General features: G+C 37.5%; 1 protein-coding gene across 1 annotated transcript in view; it reads right to left on the bottom strand.

Annotated features, from left to right (window-relative positions):
• The window catches only part of LOC102255541 (ephrin type-A receptor 6), a 994,071-nt gene that overhangs the window by 106,642 nt on the left and 866,535 nt on the right, over positions 1 to 20,894 (bottom strand). Inside the window, exon 14 of the mRNA XM_014528319.1 lies at positions 20,232 to 20,441. Within this exon, the coding sequence (XP_014383805.1) occupies positions 20,232 to 20,441 (210 nt within the window). The remainder of the gene's footprint in view (positions 1 to 20,231; positions 20,442 to 20,894) is intronic.

The following is a 20,894-nucleotide window of genomic DNA, read 5'->3' as shown; positions in this document are numbered from 1 at the left end:
ATTAGACCAAAATAGATGTTTTGGATACCTTTTTACTGTGAAAAAATTGGGACTTAATATTAGGATGCCATTTTCTTATATGCTGAGTAGACCCATGGTTAACTTAATATATGGTAAAATGTATTTTGTTTTATTTTCATAACATATGTCTAGGCTATTTTAAGTAATCCCTTTGTCATCCCAACCCATCCAGAATTGAAGAATACTCTCCAGATATTGCCATCTACAGATACCTTTACCAGACCCTCTCTGACTATGACAGCTAAGATTCTGGGCCAGTGAGGCAAAATCAGGCAGGGAGTATGCCTTCCAGAATGCTGTGTTCATGGGAATGTTTCTGTCACACTGGGCCACATTCATATTTCATTTTTATTTATATTCTTATTTGTTTATCTCTTATAAATTGTACCCTACTTTACTTATCCTCTCTTCTATCCTGCATTGTTCTAGGCAGGCTAAATTCAAACTATGTACAGTGAGGGACAAGGGACTTTACAATCTGGTTCCAACACCTTTTAAATGACAAAGTTTAGGTCCAGCTGTACTGCATTTCCTCCTGCCAGTGTGAATGGGGGTGAGGGGGTGAACACTGCTACAATTTAGAGATTAGAGAGACAGGAGGAGGTTTTTTTTTTTATTAGAAACTGAATTGGTGGAAATGTAACATTTTTAAAAATCCAGAAAACAGTGCAAAATACCAAAAAGAGTATAATGAATGATATTATATTTTAAAATTATTAGTATGATCCTCTTTCTGTCAATGTTTTATAACTTCTCAAGAGTAGGAATTTAAAAAAGAGGAATAGTTAGCAGAAACAAATTTCAAAAAGTCCTGCTTTGTTCTCGAGACTTTCTTACATTTCCTCACTTCAAAATAAGAAAAATTACCATTTACAAACAGTTTCTCATATGATCTTATTAGGCACTAAAATGGCTTATATTTTTATGGGTTATTTCTAATATTTGAACAAATTGTAGTAGTGTTGGTAGGATGGGGATTTATTTATTTATTTATTTACTTATTCTCTTTTAATCTTTATTTTTGAAAGTATTACATAGGTCCTCCTTTTCCCCTCATTAACCTCTTCCAGCCTGCTCCTGTCTTCCTGCCCCCCTTCCACAGGCCAGGCCCTTACCACCCCATTGTCTGCGTCCACGGGTTATGCATATATGCATAAAAGTTCATTGGTTGATCTCTTCTCACCCATACTCCCCTGCCTTCCCTCTGAGGTTCAACAGTCTGTTCATGCTTCTATGACTCTGGGTCTATTTTTGATCATTAGTTTATTTGGTTCATTAGATTCCACATATGAGTGAGATCATGTGATACTTATCTTCCTCTGACTGGCTTATTTCACTCAGCATAAAACTCTCTAGGTCCATCCATGCTGTTGCAAATGTTAAGAGTTCTTTCTTTTTTATTACCGCATAGTATTCCATTGTGTAACTGTACCTCAGTTTTTTTATCCACTCATCTGCTGATGGGCACTTAGGCTGTTTCCAAGTCTTAGGATGGGGAAATGAACAAATGTGGTCTAAATTGTTTGATTACATAATCTAATTATGATCTTTGGCAATGCAGGAAAATAATTTAGAATTGTTTTATTCAACATTAATTCATGCATTACTATCCTCATATCCAAAATAAATTTAGGAAGACACATAAAATAAGTACCATTTCTTTTTTTCAAAGTAGTGCCTACTTTAACTATTATTATTTTTGGTGATTTTCCCAATATGATAGAAAATCCATTGGAGTAGTATATTTTAATATTCTTTTCAGGTCTAACCCTTGACTGCTTCTGTCTTCATTAATTAGGGATTAATCGGTTTGTTGGGTTTTTATCTTTCCTTTCTCCCCATATGTATATTTATTAGATATAAGCCCAAATCTGTAGAATCTCTCAATGCCTTAAAACTGCTAAAATCATGGTTTCCCTCTTGCCCTTCAAGAAATCTTCATGCTCTCTTAAATATGCAAGAACACTTATCATTGGCACTTAAAAATGTCAGTAAATGTCTATGTGTTTTATCTTCTTTTCCATTAAGTTTCTCTCTACTGCCTTTCACCTGATTTGTTTTAAACCCACAATGCATTCATTTACTTTAACAATTCTTTTTCTGATTTTACATTTGATATTTTCACCAAGATTATGTTTCTACTTATACCTTAAATTTTAGAGGTGAAAACAATGACTAAATCCTTTTAAAGTCTAGTTTTGTAATCCCAATTTAAATCTCATAAACTTCTCAGTTAAATATTAGAAAGCAGTCAATTTTTTTCTGATCCTCCCTCCCTTCTTATGGGAAAACAGTTCAGAGTTATTATGCTTTAATAAACAACACGTAAGTAAAATCATTGTAGATAAGAGCTCATTAAAATGTACCTCTTCTATCTCAGTAAACTAAGAAAAACAAAGCCGCTTTTCTTTGGTTTCCAGAAACCCTTCAAATGTCCCGTCCCATTCTTTCACCAGAAGGGGTGTATCTGTACAAATGCATCATGACCCTTTGGTAGCATCATTTAATGATGATTTCATGAAGGTTTTGTTTTGTTTTATCATGTTTTTATGTCATTTTTTTCCCCACAGCATAAGTACTTTTTACAAAGCGATCCTTATGAGTACTGTAGTTTCTAATGTTAAGTGTGGATAGTGAATTTCACTTTAGAATCAGAAGAGATATTCTAGGTCAATACTCTAGAAACCACAATTCTAGCAGTTTCTTTTATTTCCCATCAATATATTAAAGTTCAAGCAAAACCTAATCATTTCCAAGTACCCTGAAACCCAGTCAACTTTAGAGATATTAAATATCCAATGCCGCCCTGCTGGTGTGTCTCAGTGGTTTAGTGTCAACCTATGCACCAGGAAGTCACGGTTTGATTCCCCTTCAGGGCACATTCCTGGGTTGCAGGCTCCATCCCCAGTGTGGGGTGTGCAGGAGGCAGCTGATCAATGATTCTCTCTCATCACTGGTGTTTCTATCTTTCTCTCCCACCCCCTTCCTCTCTGAAATCAATAAAAATAAAAATAAATTAAAAAATTCTTTTAGCCCTAGCTGGTTTGGTTCAGTGGATAGAGCATCAGCCTGTGGAATAAAGGGTCACAGGTTCAATTCCAGTCAAGGGCACATGCCTGGGTTGCAGGCTGGATCCCCAGTAGGGGGCGTGCAGGAGGCAGCTGATCAATGATTGTCTCATCATTGATGTTTCTATCTCTCTCTCCCTCTCCCTTCCTCTCTGAAATAAATAAAATATATTTAAAAATGCCTTTATAAAAAATATTCAGTGGCATAATTTGTTTTAAGACTGAGATAAAATTGAGCACCTGGGGCAATTAAATAACTTGTTCTCTGAGACAAGTTGTTCATGTTTTGGCCACGGGTTATAGTTGTATCAGAGATTAAAGAATTTTCACAAAATTTTACAGGACTTCAATAAGTGCCTGGAGATGGCATACATTTCTACATCAGTCAACATTGGAGAAAAATTAGCATCATAAATTGCCTTCTCTGCTGCCTTCCCTCCCCCAACACACACACCAAGATATCTTAAAGAGAAGAAACTGCAAGAAGGTAGCAAAATAAAAAAATACTGAATCTATCACAAAAAATACTGAACCTATTAATGTCAGGGCTAACAATTTTACTCTTTATTATTAAGCATGTTTTATATTGAAACCTATCTTCTATGATAAACTGAAAACCAAAGACTTGGGCTACATGAAATATTTATTCAAAACATAATGTCAGAGAAGTTATGCATTTTTGTTGTATGGTATGTTCTCTTCTAAGTGTAACCATAACAACTCTAATTTCCCATTGTCCATGGCACTCCCCTCCTCCCCTCTCCCAAGCTCCCCACTGTATTGACAAAGTTTTTACCTACTTGTGACTTCTGCCTTATTGAGTGACTAGAGGCCTGGTGCACGAAATGCATGTACGGGGGTGAGGGGTTTCTCAGCCCAGCCTGCACCTTCTCCAATCCGGGGCCCCTCAGGGGTGTCTGATTGCCTCTCACAATCCGGGACTGCTGGCTCCTAACCATTCACCTGCCTGCCTGCCTGATCGCCCCTAACCACCTCTGCCTGCTTGACTGATCACCCCTAAATGCTCCCCTACTGGCCTGACTGTCCCTAACCGCTCCCCTGCTGGCCTGATTGCCCCTAACCGCCTCTGCCTCACCCCGTACGTAGGACCCAGCATTCCCTCCTCTGGCTCATTGCAGGTACCCGGGACTCAGGCATCCCTCTCTCTGGCTGGCCGCAGGCACCCAGGACCCTGGCCAGCTTCGCCCCAGCCAGCCGCAGCCTCAGGGGACTGGGACTGTGGCTCGGGCGGCTTGTCCCTCTCCTGGGCCGCAGGCGCAGCCGTGGCACCCAGGACTGCAGGGACTGTGGGGCGTGCGGATTGTCCCTCTCCCAGGCTGCAGGTGCAGGCGCAGCTGCTGGCGCCCAGGACCGCAGGGCAGATGGCTTGTCCCTCTCCCAGGCCACAGCCTGGCTGGTCCCCATTCCTCTCTTGCAAGCTCATTTGTGCCTGGCTGGTCCCCATTCCTCTCTCCCTAATGTTGAGTGTCTGAGCCGTTATGGCATGATGGTGTGGGGGTGTGATGACCATTTGCATATTAGTTCTTTATTATATAGGATGTGTAAGGATGGAGGAGGAAGCGACTGGATATATGTCTAGATTGCATTAGAGCAGTTCATCAAGATGGGGCCCTTAGATAACCCATTTCACAGTCATCTGGGTATTTATTAAAAATCCAGATTTGCTAATCATGCCTTGCCACTCTCCCCTCCCCCCACCTACTGAATACCATCTCTGGGGCTAGACACTGGGATTCTGCATTTTAGCTAAGTGCCTGAGATGATTCTAAAGTGTTTATCTCAATAGTAGCTATAATCCATACTTTAGCTTATCTTAATGGCTGTTACATCATTTCTGCAGGGAATAAACAGTTTTATTATTAATTCTATTAAAGATGTGGAAACTGAGGCACACAGATTTTTTTTTTCACTGAGAGCCACTCAGAATGCATCCTCTCCCTCTTCTCTCCTGAGAGAGAGAGAAGAACGGTCATCAATGGCAAGCGGCAGTTGCTGAAGCAACACCGAGAGCCGGCTTCAAGCTCAGGAGAGAATGCTGCGTCTCCTCCTCGTGGTTTCGGGTGCTCTACACGTTCAGAGAAACTTCTCTAGTAACGAACTATAGAAATGATCCCTGAAAGTATAGTCTTGAGGCACACAGATTTTAAATTCATGATCCAAGTTTATTCACTGAATTATGGCCAAGCTAAGATTAAAATTATAGCTCTAAGTTTATAACCAACTGATCTGTCTACCATATTAATATGATACACAGGTGTGGGCAAAAGTAGTTTTATAGTTCTGAGTAAGTAAAACACAGTTCGTTCTTGTTATTATTATTTATTCTTGTGTTATATATATTTCCATATGACAACTGTATACCTTTTTTTGCTCACCCCTGTGTATAACATTTTCTCCACTACTTAATGATTCCATATTCCTATTGAGCAATTGAAATGCCCTGATTATGAAACAGTGGAGGATGGAGTGAAGATGAGGATACAATAGCTTACCCTTTGATTTGTAAGTTATTACTTTTTGTAAAAGTACAACTTAGTTCTGTTGAATTTATGTCTTTTTTTTTTAGTAGCAATTATTTTAAAAAGCAAATGATTTGCAACTTAACTAAGAACCATAGCCAGAAAACTTTTCTAAAAAAAGAAGAAATTGTAGTCTTTATACAAATATATGTTATAAGTACTTAAATTAGAAATGTTGTCTTCCCTTTAAGAGATTTTACTTTTATAGCATATATGAAAAACAAACTTTTGAACCACTAAAAAGAAGATAATGATTCAGTTTCTATAAAAAGAAGAGAATTAAGGACCAGAATGTGTTAGGACCTAAATTATGCAATATATACAGGCAAAAGTAATCTAGAAAACATTAACTTTATGTATAATTCATTTAGCAGCTGCCTATTTGTGACACTTATTATACACTGATTAAGAGCATGGCTAAACAACCATATAATGTGTGCCTCATATAACACCCTATTCTTGCTGCAAGCTTAAAGAAGCAAAATTAGGTACACTAAAACTTTGTATGTTAATGTTAATTGAAACAAGTCATGATCTGAATATATGAAAATATTGATGGATCATGGACACATTCAGAGCTGTCCTTGCAGAGAGTGAGAGAGACCTAAGGGGAAGTTTGGGGAAACCTCTTTGCAGCCACCTTTTTAGTGGTCTTTGCTTTCCTGTAATGAACTATGGCTGCAATGTTTGCCGTATGAAAATGTGATTGGTAAATAGCTAGTATAATCCAACCACGGGATAGCCAGGTGAGAAAACAGAGTAAATGGGGGAGGGAGAGAGGGGAGTATTTATTTCTTAAACAAGGATGCTAGTGAATTTTTATACTGTTTGAAATTCAATTTTATGTCTTTTCAAAGCACAGTTCAAGATTCTGTAGTGCTTTTTCTATCTTTCAATCTCAGGCTTGGGAAAGCTGATCATGGGAAGGCTTATTAATAGGTCCTGGGGTGGCAATGAAGGATAGGTGCTGAATTTGAAACTCTTTGGAAGAATCTGAGGTTTCTTGGAATATTGCCCAGAATTCCATTTAAAAAATTAGTAATGGTAATGTACATTTCCTTAATCTCCTTATCTTTCATTAAAAAAATGAATGTTGCCCAGTGAAATGACTTCTAGCCATCTTTTTGATTAGACAAGTCATATTAAGACAATAAAACAAACATGTTGTTTAGTCACTGACTAATACCAAGAAGAAGACATTTTAAATAAACTGGCCAGAAAGATATCTCAGAACTTTGACAGGAGCTATTTCTCTATTTTTATAACATATACTTTTTTTTTCTTATGATAAAAGTAAAATATTCATTGCAGAATAATTTAAAAAGTCTGATAAGCAAAAGGAAAAGAAACATTTTGAGAAATGTCTCCATTGGTAATATATGTCACCAAAGACTAAGAGATCATTCTCTTTTTTTTTTCAGTCTTCAAAGACTTTCAAGTACTGCTATCCACAGCCTGCTGCATGGGTGTCAGAGCCCAGAGGTAGAAGAAAATTTGCCGTGGGAAGTATTGGAAGAGGAAGAGGAGGAGGAGGAGGACTCAACTGAGGGACAGACACCTTCCCTTAACATTGTCATTACTGCAATGGTTAACTGACATTATTTCCAACCTAACAGCCATGTGACTTGTATACATACTTAATTTGGGGGGACTCATTTTCCTTACTTACCTGTTTTATTTAAACACACACACACACACACACACACACACACACACACACACACACACATTTAGGTGGACTATTGACATAAGATATCCCAAGTTTCTCTAGCACTCTTTATTTTTCTTACTAAAGGCCCGATGCATGAAATTTGCAGACCCGGATGCACCGCGGCCCTGCCCACTGGTCGTTCAGGAAGGTCGTTCCACCGTCCAGTCTAATTAGCATATTATCTCTTTATTATATAGGATTACCCATTCACACCAAGCTACCATCATTTCTGTCTAGGGTAGTGCAAATGAGTCTCTTCGCTATCTTGCTCCTTGACCCTCTACAATTCATTCTCAACATATCAGCCAGAGTGTGCCCTTAAAAGCATAAATTATGTCATTGCCTGCTTAAAGTCTTTCAATCATTTCCCTTTGTAGTTATTATAAAATGTCTACTCTTTTCCATGACCTTTGCGTTTCTGTAGGATCTGGCACCTCTGTCCTAATTTGCCACCATTCTCTCCTATGTCTCAGTGTGTCAAACATCCCGGCCTTACTCCTAGTCCTAAAATATGCCAAGCTTGTCCTCATCTGTATTTGTTTTTACCTCACCTTAGAACATCCAGCTTCAGATCTTTTTCTTGGCTGGTAGTTTTCAAGTCTCATTTCAAATGTCACCACATTACAGAGGTATTTCCTGGCCATGCTTTCCAAGGTAACTACTTGCTTTTATTTTTACCTTTTTACTATATTTCCAGTGTTTATCTCTCTGAGATTGAGGTTTCTTTCTTTCTTCTTTTTTTTAAACTTTATTATCATTTTGCCCACCATATTCAAGACTGTAAGCTCCATGAGAAAAGCTCCAATGCCCAGAATAGTAGGCACTCAATACACATCCTATATAATAAAACCCTAATATGCAAATCGACCGAACGGCAGAACGACCAGTGGAACAACCGGTCACTATGACATGCACTGACCACCAGAGGGCAGATTCCCAGTGGAAGTGATCGGGGGGCAGGGCTGGCCAGCAGGCGGTGCCAGGCCACCAGCCATGGCGGGTGCCAGCAGGGGCCCCCTGATAGCCCCGCCCGCCCATCACCCCACAGATCGGCCCTGATTGCCGGCCAGGCCTAGGACCCTACCCTATATATTGGGAACAGTCTCTTAGATTTAAAAATTAAAACATGGCAAGGCTACTCTACAGTGAAAAAACAGGATGATGCAGCAATGACATGCATGGACGCTTGCTAGCACATTTTGTGGTCAGCCCTGATTCTGACACTTATAACTGTGTGACAAAGCCAATTACTTAACTTCTCTCTGCTTCAGTTTTTCCACCCAGAAGATGGGGAAAATGGTACTACTGACTCAGAAGAATCATGTTATCTACTGCTTTTTATTATCAGGGCAAAATAATGTAGCTGCCCATACAACAAGAAGATGCCTTTCACTTGTATGAAAAGTATGATCACTGGTATATGCAGCGTCCCGGATTACGAGAGGGATGTCTGACTGCCGGCGGGCCTAAACTGAGGGTGCAGGCTGGGCTGAGGGACCCCCTGCCCCTGTGCACAAATTTCGTGCACTGGGCCTCTAGTATGCTGTATAAAACCTGATTGTAGTTTCACATTCAATAGCATGATTATTAAATGTTTGCCTTCTCCCCAGTTTCTAAGCAGTTTTATCTCCATTGTATAACTTGTTGCTTAATATTAATGCATGTTAAGTGAATAAATTATGATTATTGTATCCTCAAACTAACTATGTACTTATAGCCTGCTTATATAATCTAATCAGTTTGCCTAACTGAGTTGATATTTTATTTAAACTCTTCATTTTGTCATTTTCCTATTTATATTATCTATTAATATGAAGATTTTCTATATGTTGATTATATGTCAAAATGTCTTCAGATACAAGTTATGGAGTCATACAATGCCCAACTATCAAAAACTTAAGCAAATGAGACATTTAATTAAATAACTGGAGTAAATGGTTTTTATATTGACACAGAAGCTCAACAATTTCAGCAGAGAGCCAGGCTCAATTGATCTTCCTAGTTGGCCATTCTCAGCATTGTTTGCCACCTTAGGCTTCTTGTCTCATGACTGAAAGATGCCTCTCACAGCTCTAAGCGCTCTGTCCTTCCAAAACTATATTCAAGGAAATATAGAAAAGAAAGGGCCAGTACTAGAAAGTTCTCCATCCAAGTCTATGTCTGGTAGACCTCAACCAGAAATTTTTCCACAAGTCACCAATCACACTTCCCTTTACATTTGAAGTTTAAAATTTAAGTGGCAAAGAGAATGATATAAGTATAATTGGCTTGTAGAAGTCCTGATTTATTTCTTGGACCTGAGTTCATTATACATGTCTAAATTGAATACTCTTATGAGCAAGGAAGAAATGACAAGAGAAGTTGGGTAGGCAACTAACATGGTCTGCCACAAACAGCATAAGTAACCAATAACTGTTTTCAATTTATTTGCTATTGCTGTGAATCTCTTTACATTTAGGTTAAAAGGACTGGATGTATTTTGGATATCTGTAGGCATTAAAATATTATGTATTATGTGATTTTGTGAACCATATGTCTTGGATCTTATCAATGCTCTAGGTACCCTTTTGTGCTCAAAGCATTTGGTAGAATGTTTTCAGAGACTTTAAAACAGTTTCCCTCTGTTTGTGAAAACCATGACTCTGTTACAAGTGCTTCAGTGTTTGTTACATTGGCTGCGTTCTATTGCAATTTCTCATCTCTTTCATCCTTCATTAAGGATTATTTTAGACTCACTCATTATAGGGTTGTGATTAACAATGATATCAGAGAAGAAATAAGTGTGACTTTAGTGAAAACAATGTTTTCACAGTTTTAATCATTTTTTTCTAACTTTTTTCTTTTGGTTTAATTATCAGCAATTAATTAAGCTGCCACTAAGTAGTAGTTTATTCTAGGTGCTGGAAAGCTTTTAAAATGTAAAAGATAAATCTTATGCTCTCCAAAATTTTGCACAAATCTAAAGGGATTCATGACTTTTAGAAGAAAAAATAAATAACTACTGGTAAGTCACAAACCAAACCTTCAGTGCTGAACAGCAAAAGGTTTTCAGTGGTTTCTTGTCTTCAATAATGCCCTTCCAGGTATAGGTCTCACGGTGCTTGTTTTAAAACACATGAGAGAAAGATACAGGGCTTATGCCTACCTACAAAGGGTTTGTTTTTGTACATGCTTTGCACAAATGACAAATGGATGTGTTCCCAAAGCATGGCTTGCCCTTTTTTAAATTTACTTTCTTTAAAAATTATTTATTTATTTATTTTAAAGTTATAGTTGGTGTACAATAATATATTAGTTTCAGGTATACAACCCCACGATTAGACATTGGTATGACTGATGAAGTGATCACCTCCATAAATCTAGTACCTATGTGACACCATATACTAGTATTGTTATTACAATATTATTGACTATAGTCCATAAGCTGTACTCTACATCCCCATGACTATTCTCTAAGTACCAATTTGTACTTCTATATCTCTTCACCTTTTTCACCTATCCCCTCAATCACTCTTCCAGCAACTGTCAAAATGTTTTTCTATATTTATGAGTCTGTTTCTGTTTTGCTTGTTTGTTTGTTTTTAAGATTCCACAAATAAGTGAAATCACCTGGCATTTCTCTAATTTATTTAACTCAGCATAATACTCTCTAGGTCCATCCATATTGTTGCAGATAACAAGATTTCATTCTTTTTTTTTTGTGGCTGAGTCATATTCCAGTGTATATATGTGCACCACTTGTTTATTCATTCATCTTTACTCATCCATATAGATATGGACACTTAGGTGCTTCCATCTTTGCTATTGTAAATCATGCTGCAATAAACATATGGATGCATATGTCTTTTCAATTTAGTGTTTTGGATTTCTTTGGATAAATACCTAGAAGTAGAGTTGCTGGGTCCTTCTTTGCCCCTTGTTACAGCCTGTTTTGAAGTCTATTTTGTCTGGTATAAGTATTGCTACCCCAGCTTTTTTGTTTTGTTTGTTTCTATTTTCATGAAATATCTTTTTCCATCCCTTTATTTTTAGTCTATGTGTGTCTTGATCTGAGTGAGTCTTTTGTAGACAGCATATACAAAGGTTTTGTTTTGTTATCCATTCAATCATCATATGCCTTTTGATTGGAGCATTTATTCCACTTGCATTGAAAGTAATTGTTGACAAGTAGGCATTTATTGTCATTTTATTATCTATAGATTCTATACCTTTTTTCTCTTTCTCCTCCTTCGTCTTCTTCAAGAATACTCTTTAAGTCCTAGCTGGTTTTGCTCAGTGGATAGAGCATTGGCCTATGGATTGAAGGGTCCCAGGTTCAATTCTGATCAAGGGCACATGCCCAGGTTGTGGGCTCCATCCCCAGTAGGGGGCGTGCAAGAGGCAGCCGATCAATGATTCTCTTCATTGATGTTCCTATCTCTCTCCCTCTCTTTTCCTCTCTGAAATCAATAAAAAAAATGTTAAAAAAAGAATACTCTTTAATATTTCATGTAATACTGGTTTGGTGGTGACAAACTCCTTTAGCTTTTTCTTGTTTGAGAAGCTCTTTATCTGTCCTTCAATCCTAAATGATAACTTTTCAGGGTAGAGTAATATTGACTGTAGGTCCTTGCTTTTTTGTTTTTTATTAATTCTCACCCAAGGATATTTTTCCCATTGCTTTTTAGAGAGTGGAAGGGAGGAAGGGAGGGAGGGGGAGAGAAAAACATTGATGTAAGAGACATATTGATTGGTTGCTTCCTGCATGCCCCTTGACCAGGGCTAGGGATTGAATCTGCAACCCTGGTATATGCCCTTAATTGGGACTGAACTCATGATCCGTCTGTTTGTTGGCCAGTGCTCTAACCATTTAGAAAACTGGTCAGGGAAGGCTCTTGCTTTTCATAGCTTTGAATTTTTTGTGCCAACCCTTTCTGGTCTGCAAAGTTTCTGTTGATAAATCAGCTGATAGCCTTATGGGGGATCCCTCCTATGTAACTGCTTTTAAGATTCTCCATGCTGGCGTATAGTGTTTACTCTTGAACAGTAATTGAAGATGACTCTTGCTTTGCATTTAACACACATTTTCTCTGATTAGTATAAAGCTTTGTTGCTCTTTCATCTCTATGGTTATGAATTTGTTATCTCTCATGTGGGTTCAAAGTGTGGAGACATTAATTTCTGAGAATATAGCTTATATATTAGACTAGAGGCCTGGTGCACGAAATTCGTGCACAGGGGGGCGTGTGTGTCCCTCAGCCCAGCCTGAACCCTCTCCAATCTGGGACATCCCTCTCATAATCCAGGACTGCTGGCTCTGAACTGCTCTCCTGATTGCCCCCTAACCACCCCCCTGCCAGCCTGATCGACACCTAACTCCTCTCCCCTGCCAGCCTGGTCGCCCCCAACTGCCCTCCCCTGCCGGCCATCTTGTGGCGGTCATCTTTGACCACATGTGGGCGGCCATCTTGTGTTGGAGTGATGGTCAATTTGCATATTACTCTTTTATTAGCTAGGATCACAAAAATTTCCTTTAAAAAAGTTTATATTGCCCTAACCGGTTTGGCTCAGTGGATAGAGCATCGGCCTGCGGACTGAAGGGTCCCAGGTTCGATTCTGGTCAGGGGCATGTACCTTGGTTGTGGGCACATCCCCAGTGGGAGGTGTGCAGGAGGCAGCTGATTGGTTTCTCTCCCATCAATGTTTCTAACTCTCTATCACTCTCCCTTCCTCTCTGTAAAAAAATTAATAAAATATATTTAAAAAAAAAGTTTATATTGGCAGAGGTAAGTAAAAACTGTCAGGTTTTCTTCTCATGAATTAATTTACTTACTGGTTCAAGGTTACTTTTTTCCTTTGAAATTAGGAAACTTAATATTGGCACATCAATTTCTTCTTCTTCAGCTAATTATAATGGTCTATACCAGTGGTCGGCAAACTCATTAGTCAACAGAGCCAAATATCAACAGTACAACGATTGAAATTTCTTTGAGAGCCAAATTTTTTAAACTTAAACTATATAGGTAGGTACATTGTTAATAACTTAATTAGGGTACTCCTAAGGCTTAAGAAGAGCCACACTCAAGGGGCCAAAGAGCCGTATGTGGCTCGCAAGCTGCAGTATGCCGACCATGGGATACATTTGACTCATTTTGATTGATAACTATCATAGTCTCTGTCAAGTGAGAACTGTTTTTTTTTTGGTTTGTTTTTGGTGAGGAATAATTTTGTTACATTTCCCAAACAGCATGGTCCCTTTCTTAGTGATGAATATGGCTCATCTGACCAGGATTTTATTTTATTTTTTTTCATTCTTCCAAGGTTTACATGTTTATCACCTTTTTATTGAAAAAAATTATTTAAATCTTCACATTACAGCATTCTGATAACATTGCTATTTTTCTCACTTTTTTTCATTATAATCAGGCTACTGAATTGAATTTACATTTGCCTAAGAATAAACTGTCATTTCCTTTATTTTTGAGTGAATTCTCTTTGTGCTATGATATGTAGATTTTTGTGGGCTAGTAGGTTTCATTTTCCTCTATTTAAGGGTCTGCCTTTGTGTCCAAAGCTGTCATACCTCTTCTATTTTTAGCTTGGCTAAATCTTAAGAAACAATTGAAGTAAAAGTTATTCTTCAGGTTGAGCCTGGTTTACCTAAGGTAGATGTGTAAGATGCGTTTGATGAAATGTTATATGTTAGCACAATGCCACCTCTACCATCAACGACCCAATGGACAGATAATCCTGTAATAGGAGTTCGAAGAATAAGAAGTTATTTTTTAAATTTCAAGAAATCAGAAACATTTTTAGTACAAGTCCTTTTATTCAGTGAATCCATTAGTACATGATTTTTAAATGAAAGCATTCAAATTTTTTCTTACTGCATAACCTTTTACAGTTACCACTTTTATTTAAATGAGACAAAAATGAGTGAAAATTCTGAGTATGTTTAACTAGCAGGTTAAATGTGATCTCTAGGCAAATCTCAATTACTTATGTTAAAGTAGTTAAAGACAGAACAGTGAATGATCTAAAATAATTTTTATTTCACTTTTATTAAAAATATTTATTTTTCAACCTGGGCATGTCTTACGATTTAAAAATTCATGCCAAAAGTAAGGCCAATTTATAAACACTTGAATTAGGTAAAGGAAGAAGGTTGCTCAGATCTTTCTCCAACTTTAAAATGTACATGTAAATATGTCCCCCTCCTATTGCTACATTATTTGCCACGAGAGGCCTGGTGCATGAAATTTGTGCACAGGTAGGGTCCCTAGGCTTGGCCGGTGATCAGGGCCAATCAGGTTCCCTGCCTCCCCACCTCCTCCTTCCCTCACTCCCTCAGCGCCCCATTGCCTGCCATGTTCTGTGCTGCCCCCTGGTGGTCAGCGCACATCATAGCAAGTGATTGAACTCCAGGTCTCCTGGTCGAACTCCCGATGGGACAATTTGCATATTAGTCTTTTATTATATAGGATAATTATCTACATGTTGACTATAGACTATGCCTTCTTAGATGACAGGAGATTTGACTTTTCTCATATTTTATGTAGAATAGAGGAAGTTTAAGAGTTGGAGCTTGGAAGAGGTCTTATGAATGCAAAGTAAATAGACTGACAAGTTAACAGAACTGTGATTATGCACATTATATGTTACCAAAATGAAGTTCTGAATTTCAAAGTACTTGTATGGAATTGCTGTTGTCAAATTAAAAAACAAAATTCACCTTGGGTTACACAAAACGAACACAACTGAAAGTTAGAATCAAATCTTAACTTCTAGCAGATATGGTGATACACTGATTCTTCCATTTTGTTTTGATCTTTAAAATATAAGAAAATGAATTATTCTAATTTTTAAAAATTTAAATAGCAGCTGGCATTATATTTTAAATAAAACTTAAATAGATAAGTGTGAGCCATAACACATCTTTCAATGTATATTTTAGGTAAGTAAGACCTCATTTTCCTACTTGTGAGCTAAGAAGCTTTACATTTCAAACTATGTTTAAGTCTGGTTACTTAGTGGCATTCCAATGAGAGGGTCCCTGCTCTGCAACAGGATAGAAAGCAGCTGTCCATGGAAAAGTGTGACAAATTCAGAAAAGGAAGAGATTTCTTAGCATTGAAATTATAACCAGATAGGAAACCATACAATCAGAGGAGAACAATCCAAACTCAGCAAATTTCATGCAGATTAAATTAGCCACGTATTGCTTATTGTATATGTATCATTAGCTGTGGTTCATAATCATTCACTAATTTCCCCTCGCTAAGTGACTGGTATGCTTGCATAGAATTGGCATGTAAAAGCAAGGCCTACTCCTCAGCTAGATCCTATTTTTGTGAAATTTTTTCTATATTTAGCCCACAGTGCACATTTTTTAGTTTTCATGTCATTACCCGTTCTTAAGGTCCCTTTGCAAAGGCTCAATGTATTTTAGTACAGGGTTTACCAGGAAAATCTGCTACTACTGCTGTAGCCATCATGCTGCTTTGGTGTTCACACATCTATTGGTTTTACTATGTTTAACTGTATTTGGTTACTCTTGGTCCTCTCTCTGTATAGGCATTTTTCCACTCTCGATAATCCCTTTATGACAAATTTTCATAGACACAAACAACAGTATGGCATTTACCAGAGAGAAGAGGGAAGGGGATGGTAAAGAGTAAAGGGGATCAGTGTATGGTGATGAAAGATTTGACTTTGGGTGGTGGGCACACAATGAAATATACAGATGATGTATCATAGAATTGTACACTTGAAACCCATCTTATTAACCAATGTCACCCCAAAAAATTTAATTAAAAATAACTCTTCCAAAAAAAAAGAAATCCCCCCCCCCTTTTGTTGTTGTTATTGACCCTCCAAGAAATAGGGCCTTAAAGCATGTCTCACACCGAAAGCAGTATATGCAAAACACTCTTAAGTTGTAGGAAGAAATTCTATTTATGTGTACTCATAATTCTCATCCTTTTATTTACTTTAGTGTATTTTATAATGTAAATAATAACTTCATGTTTATTACATGTATGTCTTCTAAGTAGGGTGCGAATGGACTCATATCAGCAGAGTTTAGCAGAGTAATCTGTCTTGTCACATCTCTTTCAGCCTCTGGCTCCAAAGGCTGTTCTGGTTATCTGCCACGTGCTGACTGACCAGTTCAGTATAATAAACAGTACTGGACTCACACTGGTCACCCATCTTTCCAGCCTGTCTTTTATTTATTTTTATTTTTATTTTTTTAAATTTAGAGGATGTTTATTAAAGCTGGGGATGTAAAGGAAGAAAGGGCTGGGAGCCCTAGCTGGTTTGGCTCAGTGGATAGAGTGTTGGCTTGCGGACTGAATGGTCCTGGGTTCAATTCCGGTCAAGGGCACATGCCCAGGTTGCAGGCTTAATCCCCAGTAGGGGGGTGTGCAGGAGGCAGCCAATCAATGTTTCTCATCACTGATGTTTCTATCTCTCTCCTCCTCTCTAAAATCAATAAAAATATATTTTAAAGAAAGAAAGAAAGGGCTGGGAAATGAGCCTAGGCTGGTCTGCTTTGGCTCATCAAGAAGCCAGAGAAATAGGGCCTTGGGGACAGGTTCAGGAGGTTTGCCCAGGGTGAACTGCAGCTATCCATTGCTGTCCTGGTTGCAAGCCTCATGGAATCCTGTAGAGTTTAGGAGATGCATACCTGTGGGGAAAGAAGTGGGAGGAGGGGGCGGCACTGGCAAGCTCCTGGGAGGGAGAGACCACTTTCAGCCTGTCTTTTAATCAGTTCTTATGGCTCTTTGCTGTGATAAGTGGCTCTCTAAATTGGTAAAGTCATCTTAATGGAAAATGTCCATGTTGCATACTGTTCTAAGAATTACTACTACTTTCTTAAAGAAGATTTAAAAAAAATCTTTTTCCATGTCTTCCTGATTTAAAAACCCTCCACTTTCCTCCCTTACCTCCTAACCGTTCTTAACACAGATTATAAAACCATTTACAAATAATGAGGAAATAGCAATTACACTTACACAGCAAGAGAAAAAAATCAAAATAATTTTGGGTAAAAGATATGTTCTAAGAAACGTAACTTTAAAAAATGAAGTCATACTTTAAAAAACATATCAATGAACCTTGCTATAAATATTTTTATAAAACAAAGAATCATTTTCAAATAAATGACCATTCTTCTTTTGTATTTTATTATTCAGGATTTGCTTGAATTGAGATATATCTTCACTAGGCAGTTTTCTAACCATTTCATTTTATTTTTTAACAGGAAATAAAAGTATCTGGAGCCTAAGTATATTTATATAAAGTCCTGAAAATTTTACACAAAATTTCAGCAGAATGCCAATGCTCAATCTGGCATTAAGTTGAGAGAGACAGAGTACCTATGACTTAAACCCATATAGCCTTTCTGAGCCGTAGCAGCAATGCCTTAACTGGTCTCCTGGTTACCAGTCCTCCTGTCCTTCATCCCCTCCCCTTATCACTCTTCCCCTTCCTTTTTCATACTGTTGTCAATAACATCTTCTAAGACATGCATGCTTTTTGTTATTCTCCTATTTAAATCAATCAATGTCTATCTCTTGCTATAGAAAAACCTCCATATTTCTTTAAGTACCACCCAACCACCTTCACAACCCCTCTACTGTTCCTCACCCTCATTCCAAACTGTCCACGGTTTCATCAATGTGGCCATTTACTTCCCCAAATTTGCGTATCTTTTTATCTTTCTGTTTCCTCTCTCTGGACCTCTCCCCCAATTCTCTGCCTAATGAAATCTTTTAAATCTTTTAATATATGGTTCAAATTTTATCTTTTTTTGTGACGCCTTCTCCAGACCTCTGCTTTTTTTGTACTTCCATATTTCTTTTTCAGACCTTTATGACATACTTAAAGCAAGGAAGCATCAGTCTTTCTACCCTGTCAAAGGGTAGAGCTCTGCCATTGTAAGTAGTGAATGTCCATGTTCATTAAACTTCGAGTAATCAGTGTATGATATTTTGTACCCCGGGACCCCCTGAACAGTTAGGTGTTTCTGAGATTAAAAAAAATGTGCTTGATTACATTATTTGCTGTTCAATTGATACCTGTTAAATCCAGGGACATTTCTTAATTGAGGCATCTTCTATAGCTTTTAAGAAGCATTCTTTAGAGTGTTAATATACTGGTTACTTAATTTGATGTTTAATTCTGTAGTCAAATTAAAATTAAGATTTTACTGGTCTAGGCTTCTAGGCCTCTGCAATCATATCAGACAGAGAATATGCCTAGAATATATATATCAAATCTGACTATACAAAACATATACATACTTCAAGATGTGGGTTACCCTGCCAATTTTATTAGTATCCTATATTTAGTTATGAGCTTCTTCTCTTAAAAATCAGTTGAAATATTAATAAGGGATTTTAAGTATATTATAAGCATACAGTCAAAGAATCTAGTATTATTTCCTATTTATTTTTATTTCCTATTTTATTTTATTACTTTTATAGATAGTATTTGTTGCAATTTTGAAAATATTATGTTTTATAATAATTATATAACTTTAAACACTATTCTCTAATGTTGGAAATAATATGCATAAGAGAAAAATCTTGTATGAATTGTTCTATAACTTGAAAAGTTGCTTCAAGTTATACAGTTATAAACATAAAAGAGAATAAATAAAGTTCTTGGAAAAAAAGAATTAATTATGACATTCCCAATTAGAAAATGGAGTTGAAAAGACTGTTTTTTTCTAAATAAATAATTTATTTTCAATTGATAGACTTATTTTTATGAAGTTTTTTTTTTTTTTTGGTCAAATTAAAAGATCAATAGATACTGCTCCCTTACACATCAGACTCTGAGAGATTAATCTATTTTCCTTAGATCTGTATTTCTTTGTTGGAGAAATTAATGAAAATATCACTGATAAATTAATACAGACCATTTCTACAAAGCAAACATAGTAAGGGCATAACCTCTTTCATTCATTATATTAAACTTGCATCCAATCTGAGGTAATTTTTTACAGTGAAATTTAAAAAAATCTCATAGAAAATGAAATAAAAGGGAACTAAATAATGGATTTGTGTCTTCTAGAATAAAGTGTAAGGTTAGAAAAAGAGAAGAGAATAAAACATCTTGAATAATTTTACTGACTTATTTCTCGTTGAAGCTATCAAATGAGCCAATGGTAGGGGTTTTGTTTAAAAAGTAACAGAACAGAGCATAATTCTATAAATTGTTAGCTTTAAGATAACGGAAGAGAGATTTTGAGACTGAACTCTTAAAACAATCACCGCAATGATCAGTGGAATGAAATGGTTTTGAGGTGATCAGAAATGCTTAAACAATATATTCTTGAGTTAAGTTACGATAATATAATTGACATACAACACCTTGGCTCTAAAGTTTTAGTCTTTTATTCGTGTTCACATTTTCCCCAAGAATTGTTCAAGGAAAGGTTGAGAGTGCACTTTGATATCTCCAGAGAAACCTATCTTGTTCATTTTTAAGTATGATCAGATCATTCCAAAGCATTTGCTGTGAGGAAAAAAATAGTCATTTCATAACCATTGCCTCGTCACTATCACTGACCTAATTGGTTGCACCATTCTTCAACGCACAGAACTCCATTGAAAGGTGGTAATTTATGAAGCATCAAAAATATCTCAGGCAAAGGCAGATTTGTGTGAAGGCACAGACCTCAGGAATATGTTAAAATAAAGTCCCAGTACAATGGAAGAAATAAAAGTCAAATATAAGAAGGTTTTGTTTTAAATCAGGTAAAGAAAAGATGTTTCAACTAAACTGGGAAAATGACAGACAGGAGCAGAAAATTAGAGAAAAAAACAAAAGCAGAATGACTCTAATGACACTAAAAACAATAAAAGCAAACGAACTACGTTAGAAAAGCACATGTACACTTACCGTTGTTGTATAGGCAGCTTCTGGATCATCTTCCAGCACCCGGGAGAGACCAAAATCAGAGACTTTGCACACTAAGTTGCTGTTGACCAATATATTCCTAGCGGCTAGGTCCCGATGAACATAACCCATATCAGAGAGATACTTCATTCCTGATGCAATGCCTCGAAGCATACCCACCAGCTGGATGACTGTGAAGTGGCCATCATGTTTCTGAAAGAGAATCACAGTTGTTGACATTGAGTTAATATAGTGTGTGTGTGTGTGTGTGTGTTGGGGGGGGGGGTATTAAATAAAATCTTTGCACTTATTTTTTACTTATTATTATTTTTTATTTAAAAAAGAACTCGATATATTGAATAGCGCTTGGTATTACCAAAATCCAAGTACAAACACCAAGCACAGGCCCACGCGGCAGAGTTCCATTTGCAAAACGTCCCGGGAGGCCCCTGCCAAGCCCCACCCGGCCTGCGGCCCAGGGGGCAGGGAGGCCAGAGTGGGGTGGCGGAGGGGGAGTGGAGGAAGGTGAAGACTAAAATCGGCCCGTGTAAAAGCTCACAAAGAGCTAGCGTGGTACTGTCACCGCCATACAGGCACAAATGGAGCGGGTAGAGGCTGCCCGGCAGGCTACGCGCCAAGACCCAACGGAGCCGGCCCCAGCGGCCC

Source organism: Myotis brandtii, unplaced genomic scaffold, assembly GCF_000412655.1.
Source record: "Myotis brandtii unplaced genomic scaffold, ASM41265v1 scaffold63, whole genome shotgun sequence".
NCBI lineage: Eukaryota > Metazoa > Chordata > Mammalia > Chiroptera > Vespertilionidae > Myotis > Myotis brandtii.
The sequence above is the reverse complement of the archived record's forward strand: the minus strand, read 5'-3'. Positions and strand labels throughout refer to the sequence as shown.